Source organism: Pituophis catenifer, unplaced genomic scaffold, assembly GCF_029215685.1.
Source record: "Pituophis catenifer annectens isolate HBS135680 unplaced genomic scaffold, rPitCat1.0.hap2 SCAF_7, whole genome shotgun sequence".
In the NCBI taxonomy this organism is placed as follows: Eukaryota; Metazoa; Chordata; class Lepidosauria; order Squamata; family Colubridae; genus Pituophis; species Pituophis catenifer.
Genome location: NW_027256887.1, coordinates 62,760,622 through 62,769,575, shown reverse-complemented (window position 1 = coordinate 62,769,575; position 8,954 = coordinate 62,760,622). Strand labels below are relative to the sequence as shown.

The 8,954-nt window shown below is 41.7% G+C and overlaps 1 protein-coding gene across 1 annotated transcript; it reads left to right on the top strand.

Annotated features, from left to right (window-relative positions):
• The first annotated feature begins 3,126 nt into the window (after positions 1-3,126).
• H1-0 (H1.0 linker histone) lies at positions 3,127-5,367 on the top strand. Its single transcript, XM_070947389.1, has one exon. The coding sequence runs from the start codon at positions 3,619-3,621 to the stop codon at positions 4,195-4,197; it is 579 nt and encodes a 192-aa protein (XP_070803490.1). The 5' UTR covers positions 3,127-3,618; the 3' UTR covers positions 4,198-5,367.
• The last annotated feature ends 3,587 nt before the right edge of the window (positions 5,368-8,954 follow it).

Genomic DNA, 8,954 nt, shown 5'->3' with positions numbered 1-8,954 from the left:
CACCTGTCGTCTGAAAAAAATCATTGTCGTTGCAAAGAGATCCGTGTATGCGTCCCCCAATCTGACCATTCCTTCATTCTCTCATTTATTTCGTAACCGGTTCCCCCCCCGCCGCCCCCGTCGCAATGCCTTTCTAAAGCAGCCGATGGGGTCCTTAAAGGATGACGCCGAAATTAAACTCATTTTTTGTCGTAAAGCAACTGAGGAAGCGAACGGCATGTGCGTCCAGTATCCATCTCTGGCTATGGGAAACAAAGGAAAGGGGGGCTAGCCTCTTTTGGGCGATGCATGTAGTCTGTGCCGAAGAGGAAGCGTGTGTGACCACCCAGAAGCATTAAACAGTCGCCGTCAGAGACGAATTGCAGAGAGGAATAACATTCCTATTTCTTGGATCCTCCCAACGTTGCGCTATCAAGTAAGGGAGAAGCCTTCCTTCTCCGACTACATTTCCCACAAAGCATTGCTCTCACGTTGTACGGTGGCCTTTAGCCATACAAACCACTGATTCCTTTCGCTCGGTAAGAATTAATCAGCTGATTGCTGAGAGCTCTTCAAAGAAACTATTGCTATTGTCAACAGAGAACTGTCAACGCGCTTACATCCCATTGGGCTGTTTAATCGCTGGCCCTTATCGCAGTCCTTTAAAATTCTTTAGTAAATCATACACGGCTCATACAAAACTACTTTCCTGAGATCTTGGCTCGTAATAAACACTAAAGCAGCAGAATCCAACTTTATAATTTCAATAAATTAAACATTTCTTAACTTTCGGGGAAACATACTTTAGAATTTTGTGTAACATTTTTTTACTTTTTATATCATTTGTGAATCCTGTAAGTAACCTTCGATCGCACCGATTAGTTTTATACATCCTCCAGCCATTTACAGTCCTGGAATACGGGTAAATTGGAAATTTAATCTACTGGCGCAATCTGTTCCCCTATTACGTTCCTCGCAGTTTTTCGGTATGAGTCAAGGGAAAAGGCAGCCTTAAAAGAAAAATTTCACGAGTGTGTATCCCCCACACACACACCTCCCCCCCCCAATGTTCAAATTAAAAGTAGCCTGGATATTTAAAAAAAACAATATTTATTTTCAATAATGTGCATGATACTGAGATAGTGATAAAGGATAGAGATTAATGATCCTAGAGCCTAATCATTTGACAAAACAATAAGATTAGTAATCCCAATCTTTTTCCGCGATGTCGAAGTCAAAGCAATTAAATCGAGAGATACGGGCCGGGGGCTGGAGCCAAGGCCCTTCCCCACCCCTCTATAGCCATCAACTTATTTGGAAGTCGCCCAGCAACATCGGGAGTTAGAAAGAGTAGAAAAAGCTGCCTTGTGGTTTAACTCTATTTATCTGTCCTTAAACAACCCCCCCGTCCTCCCCCCATGCAACGGGGGTCTTTACTTTCTCCAAGTCGAAGAACGCCTGCTTCCCCCTTCTTTTTTGAAAGAACCTAAGGAAGCTTCCCAAGAGAAAAGACGCAGGCATCGCAAAGGTGCTGACGTTTTATTATTCGCATTCTACTGCTGCCATATAACTGCATCTCATGGTTTTATGCTTAAAACAAAACACAGACATATTGCTAACTCGGTTTTTGGAACTGAGAAGCGACGGGGTATTTTGGAAACGGGGAGAGGTGCGAATCTACCTGGACGTGTTTTTTGGGTGGTAGTCTCCATGTTGCTAGGATGCCAGTTCGATCTTATAATTCCCCCTTTTTTAAAAAGTATTCAGAGGCGCGCTTTTTTTTTTAACTTTTCCTCCCGAGTTTTTCCGATACCACAAACTGACACTTAGCAGCTCCGAGTCTTTCAGGTTGCAGCCACGACGCTTTTCATTAATTTCTTTATTAACAACAACAACAACAACACTCCTAAGAGGGGAGAAGGGGGAAAAAACAACCTCAGTTCTTCCAGCAAGATGGCGATTGCACGTACATGTAGTCTTCCAACAGTTAAGCCCTCCGCCAAGGCTGGCAAATTAGGGTTAATTCATTTAGGAAAATGGTTCTTCAAGCCCCTGTCGCCTTTTACCCCTTCGCTTCTCGGGAATTTATGTTGAGAAAGTGTTTTAAGTAAGAGGAGAGGCTCCACCTTGAAAAGCCCAAACAACAGCTCGTATAAATCTCCACTGTCTTTTAGTGGGGGACAAAACAAATCGGGGGGCCGGGGGCACGGAGGCAAGTTGAGCTGGGGAGTGATGAAGGTGTCTGAGATAAGTCGACAGTGGGGTACTTAGGCAATGGGGGTGTTGTGTCCCCCTCCCCTTTCCCTCTTATGTAGATACATACTTATTATTTTGATCCCATTGCAGGCAATGAAGTGCGTTTTGGGGTAACGGGGGGCGAGTGAAGAAAGACCCCACTCTGCCCCTCTTCGTCCGAAGTCAAAAGGAAGATCCAGATGCGTCCCCAAGCTAGGTGCCCCCCAACTCCAAGCAGGGGGCTGCCAGGTGGACCTTGGGGGAGGGGATGGCTGCAAACTTCCCATCTAACAAAAAGGAAAGTTTTCTCAGCGCTAGGACTTGGGGAGGGGGCGGCTGGAGGACGGGACCCACAGCATGGGGGGCGAGGGTCCCCCCAGAGACACCCCCAACCCGGGGGGAGCCGCTCCCCCCACCCTTCCTGGCCAGGTCTTAGCTGAGTCTCGGCTGGCTCGGGGCTCCCTGTGTTAGTTGGGGTCTGCTCCAGGGCTCCCCGCGCGGCTCTTGGGGCTCTTGGAGTGCCGGAACAGGGGTTTCCCATTGGCCCAGGGGTGCCTCTTGCTTGCCGCTTTCCCTCTTGGCTGGGCTCCCCTCGGCTGCTTCGCTAGGGGGGAGCAAAGGGGAAATGTCGAGGCGCCCCACTCGCACCCAGCGCCGTTTGGGGCGCCCTGAAGCGGCGGAGGACGGCTGCAGAGGGAGCCGGCCGCGGGGACCAAGAGCTGAAGGACCGGAGCAGCCGACGGCAGTGGTGCGGAATCCGAGACCCACGGGGAGAAGCAGGAAAAAGCCGCTTTAGGCGGCGGAAGAAACACAGATGTCGGCGGCGCGGCGCCATTCGGGGCCTGAACAGGCAGCCAGCAACCCTGTCCTCACCGCGGTCCGCGCCTGAGCGCTAAATACCCGGATGCGCCGGCTGCTGCCTAGAGAGCCAGACACAGAGCAAGAAGCGGAGGCAGGGCGCAGCAGAAGCTGTCAGAAGAGGTGGGGAATTGAGTCCCAGAGAGAGAGAAAAAAAGAAGGCAAGCAGGAGCTGGGCTTGGGCACAAAGCAGTCCCCAAGCCTGGGTGCGGATACCTGCTTTCTTGAAAAGACTGGTGAAGCAAAAAGGCCTTAGCCAGAGCTGCTTCTCAGGAAGGGGCATTTCTGAAGAAGACTGTCCTGACCACACCCTGCCACCAGCTGCCTGGAAAGACTGTCAGGAGGTGACATCCTCCTCGGACATTAAAAAAGAACTCCTGTTAGAGAAACTGTTGGCGAAAGTTCAGTACATCTCAGCAGGATCTTCTGTACCACGCAAGCTGCTGGGAAGAAGTCCCCACGTGTCTAAAGAAAGTTTAGGACCAGCCCCAAGACCGGTGGCTTGGACACCAGACCTGTCTTTCTGAAAGGAGACTGCGCAGCAGGATGACTGAAAACTCTACCACGGCACCTGCTGCCAAACCCAAGCGGGCCAAGGCAGTCAAGAAGTCCACGGACCACCCCAAGTACTCTGACATGATTGTGGCCGCCATCCAAGCTGAAAAGAGCCGGGCTGGTTCTTCACGCCAGTCTATCCAGAAATACATCAAGAGCCACTACAAGGTAGGGGAGAATGCAGATTCCCAAATCAAACTGTCCATCAAGCGGTTGGTCACAACAGGTGTCCTAAAGCAGACCAAGGGTGTCGGGGCTTCAGGTTCCTTCCGCCTGGCCAAGAGTGATGAACCCAAGAAGGCTCCAGTCAAGAAGGCCAAAAAGGAAGTCAAGAAGGCTACAACACCCAAGAAAGCCGCTAAGCCCAAGAAAGCTGCTGCCAAGTCACCGGCCAAAAAGCCTAAGCCTGCAGCAAAGAAAGCCAAAAAGAAGCCAGCACCTGCTCCAAAGAAAGCCAAGAAGCCAAAGACTGTCAAGGCCAAGCCGGTGAAGGCCTCCAAGCCTAAAAAAGCAAAAGCCTCCAAACCCAAAGCAAAGTCCAGTGCAAAGAAGTCAACCAAGAAAAAGTGAGGGGCAAGTTTGGGACTTCTTTCTTGGAACTTCTTCTTGACCTCTATTCTGTAAATAGATTTCTTCTTTATTCTCTACTCATTTCTATTGCAGCTTTATAAAGACTGAACAATTCTTGCCCTATACTTTAAAAAAAATATTCATATGGAAGCTACATTGGGGGTTTGGTTTTGTTTTTCTATTGTAATTTGAAAGATTTTTATGTCATTATTTTATTTCCCTTCTCTATTAAGGTATGCAATACATGTGTCTAAGCATGAGGGAAGATTAATGAGGGAAATCTTGGTGTTCTTATTTTTGGAGGAAGATTTGAGAAATATTTGATGGAGGGGATGTGTTATGGGTGGGCCTTCTTTAATTGGATCTCCTCAACTGAATATATCCACAACTGATCATTGTATCTGGCTATTAAGAAAAACAACTTTGTTTTATCATGATGAATAAGCTTCCAATTTAGCTAATATGGTGGATGATTGTTTCTAGACCTAGTGAAGGCTGGATTGGTTGAGGTTAATAAGCTTTCCACTGACTTCATTCTTTCAGAGGGGGACTGTGCTATTTACAGGGAAGATTGAAATGGGGTCAGTGAAAAATACTGCAAATATTTGAATTTCTCCCTCTTTAATATTTGTACATGTTGGCCACATTTCTGTTCCTCAAAAGAGAATAGAAATAATCAGGAGGGGGTGTGTACACAGACTCTGACCACCATCTGGTTCTGGCAATTTCAAGAGAAAGTGTTACAAAAGCGATCCATTACCTGCTATTGGAATTTGGATGCCTCCCAATTCTGCAGTGTCTGCCACCTAAAATTACAACTTTTATATAAGATTCCTCCCGACCTCACTTTTTAATGATGGTCTTTTGAAGGTAAGGGAGGAAGAACAAATGTTAGGGGATAATCGATAACACAAACGTAGCCAATATTGAATCTAGGAAGCTGTATACAATTATCGCTAAGGTTTGGAATGTTTTTCCCCAAGAGGGGAGTGGAAAACATAATTTTAAGTACTCCAGATTTTAAAAATTAAGTATGCTTATGTTTAAACAAAAGAAAATTCTTATAGGATTGATATCTGATTGTTCATTTTACTTTGTATGTGTAATTTTGTGCAAGGAAGATTTAGCTGTCTTTGTAATTTTAGGGTTTAAAATAAAATGTAAAACGAATTAACGTTTTAGTTATTCTTCATTTACATTATGTTGTGTACAAATCATTTTTATAACACTGCAGAATAAGTTATATATCTTCAACACTAGACAGATCAAGACCATTATTCTTGATCAAATATGTTAACTTGAAAAGGAGAAAAGAGACAGTTTTTTGGTAATGAAAACAAAGCAGTAAGGAAAAATATGTGCCCAAACCTAAGTTTCTCCATTCTGGTGTTCTCCAGATACTTCTTTCCCCTCTCCTGCATCAAACATATCTGGGAAGCATGAGTTTAAAAAAGCTTTATTATAATTCTATATAGACATAGCATTGGTGGGAAGTGAAGGAATTGGATATTTGAGAGGTTGAAAAGAAAAGAAGTTTTCATCACAGAAAAATCAATATAACTTGGCCACTAGATGTCAGCCCAACAAAACATAATCTCATTTTACTATGAAAATATGTTTTACAGTAAAAATATCCAATCTGCTATTTAGTTCTTTGTCTAAACCCTATGTGAACTATAGACAAAGTTGCATTTACATTACAAATGTGTGTGTCACGGTTATTTGCTACAATATTGAAAACTCTTACATAGTATCATAGATTGTAAACATTTGATATTAGAATCATCAGATGGTCTGGTTTGGAATTTGTAATAGAGATAGGAACAACGTGAATAGAATATTTGGAATTTATGGACTGCAAGAAAGTACTTTCAAGGAACAAATACATCTGTTCCTCCAAAATACCATGCAGATGTGGCTTTATAAAGTTAAACAATTAATTGACATTTGTCTGACATGTTTAAGATCAAAATTCCAAATGGAGAATTGTTGTTTGCTAAATCTTCACAATGGCTCCTGCATCTAGCCATAAGATTGAGATAAAATAAAGGGAAATAGAGAAGGGAAATTGAAAGGAGGCATGCATCTGGATCACTTTCCATATAGTGCGTGCAACACACATAGCTGAAAATATATGTTTGTCATTTGTCTTGTGATGCAGTTGGGAAAGGTGCATCCACAATCATTCTTTTAAGCCAGGATGCCTGCACTCATTCACCACACATTGCTGTAAATAGGTTTCTCTAAAGTCAGCCAAAGTCTCCAACTTGAACAAGTCTGTTACTGAAACACAAAGTAAACACAATAATTTGGGAAATAGGCCTTGTGCTTCAATATTATCTGGTTTTGAAAGTAGGCATGCAAACAAACAAAATCCTGGTGTTTCCAGTTTGAAAAAAACATGAAAAAAATCTGAAAAATAGAATAAGAACAACTAACATTCTTAACTGAAATATAAAAACTTGAGCAGGTTTGGGGTGTTTCCATCCTTGAAGAGGAAGAAATAAAGTAAAAAATAAAGTCCTGTAAACTAGTAATTGTAAACATAGATTATCAAAGAACAGTGAATATAAGAGCATATCCTCCTTCCAATTGTAGCACAATTTTGAAAAATCTCACTTTTCCCCAAATTTGAATTTTCACCCTCAAATCCAGCTAAATAAATTCACTTTAAACAATCCTAGTGAATGTTATTGTTAACATTAACAAGTTAATAAATGTATAATTTTAAATAAAACCTACACCATCTTTTTGGCTACTTTCCAGATTTTCTTCTCATATGCAAAGATTCTCCAAGCAGAATAAAAATATTCAACACATATAAGCAACATTAAATTATAACAGATCCAAAGGGTAGCATAAAACTATGTGTAAATATTACATGCAGGAGCAAAAAGATCTTGGCATGTTGATCAATTACTTCCAACCTTATTTGAGGATTGTGGGCGCTTTCCTGAGTTTCTTAACAACTGGGCTTTTCAGTTTCATTTTTTTTAATCTAACAGTGGGGAACCAGATGTTCATAGAACTTAAAATGTGTATTTTTCCTAATTTGTTCAAGTACATCTTTAGTATTCAAGGCAGGCAAGAGAATAATGTGCAGATTTTAAACAACATATAGGAGACCTACTTCACTGCCTGATTTATAATTTTGCTTTATTAATGCATTGCTATAGGCATTTATTTTGCATGATATGTTACTCCCCCTCTCTCATTTGTTCCTTACCTTTTCTGATCTCTGTAGGGGGCTTACAGTCAAGCCCAAAACACAAAGAAACAATTATGAAATAGAACAATGACAAACATAACAAAACAAAAATTAAATCTGGGTACAGAAACCTACAGCAGTTGAAAAGAATTTGGTCTCTATCAGGGAAGTTTGGATTTCACATACTATTGTAAATCTCAAATGCCACACAACTTTATACAGGAAAGGCAGTCTTTCAAATAATTAGATCCTAAACCACTAATTGTACAAATTGCAATCAGCATTTTGAGTAGTCCCAGCAACAAACCAGATATATACTAGACATTTCAACAATATGGGAGTGCTTCCTAAGGTAGTTCTGCCTGAGGCAAATACTTATTCCTAATCCATCTCATATTTCTTTTGCAGAAGGGTTTCAATGGACTCTTACTACAGTACTGGTAACAGGATAGCATTTTTCAGCATAAACGTCTATGGAGATTCTCAGTCATGCAGGTCATAGTTGTCCCAAAGGTGTATTTTCAAAAGGCAATTGGACTTTGTTTTTCTTTAAAGACGTTTCACTTCTTATCCAGCTTCTTGAAGTTTCTTGGATGAGAAGTGAAACATCTTCAAGAAAAAACAAAGCTCAGTTGCCTTTTGAAAAAGCACCTTTGGAACATTTTTCAGCATACAAACAAGATATTTAGATCAACAAGCTAGTTTAGGAAGTGTGGGTGAGCTATCCCTCTCTGAGATAAACTTTTTAAATTTGGAAATAGAGATTTCCTAGTCTGAAATCAGAGCAGGATAGACATATGGGAAGGGTCATTCTACAAGCCAAGAAGAGACGTTATTCTGCAGCAGACGTTCCCTCCAATTTCCAGCCATCTTATCTTACTCAACAGAACATCGCATTAAAATCCCTGGGTGTGGATCAGTCAATTCCAGATAATTTTTGGATCCCATGTGGGTTTGCATTAAAAGGAAAAGCACTGGCAATTTGAACTGATCCTATGTCCTGATTTCTATTGATAAGTTATATATGGTGAATTGATTGTAGCTATCAAACTGACTTCAAGGTAGTTACACAGGGGAAACTTGACAGTAATCTAACCATGAAACTAAGCAAAATATCTCTAAAGTTTCTATTTTGGAAAGTTTGCAATTGGCAGTGTAACTTTGATACCTATCTGGAGAGGTATTGAAACTCAGAGAAAAAGTTTAAGCACCTAAAACCCCAGTGCTTCTGAGTAGAAGAAAAAGGGATGACTAGTCTTAATATATACTATATACTATTTGATTTCCTTTGAGAAATAAATATTGTGAGCACAGGTAACAGGCAACCGGGTAGATTCATTATGCTATGTTCCATCTCCAGAAACATCCAGTAGCTTCAAGAGCCATTGCTTGTGTTCACTTAACAAGCCACATACAAGTAATCACATGTTGCTCTAGTCTGTTCTATTAACTCAGCAAAAATGAGCTTCTCTTTTTCACAGATTTCAGTTGCATTAACTTGGTGGAGGAGAGAAGAAAATACCCTGTATTGCACAACAATTCTTATTGT

What these genes read in the sequence shown, in the direction of transcription:
- H1-0 (XM_070947389.1), top strand. Translation starts at nt 3,619, where the DNA reads ATGACTGAAAACTCTACCACGGCACCTGCTGCCAAACCCAAGCGGGCC.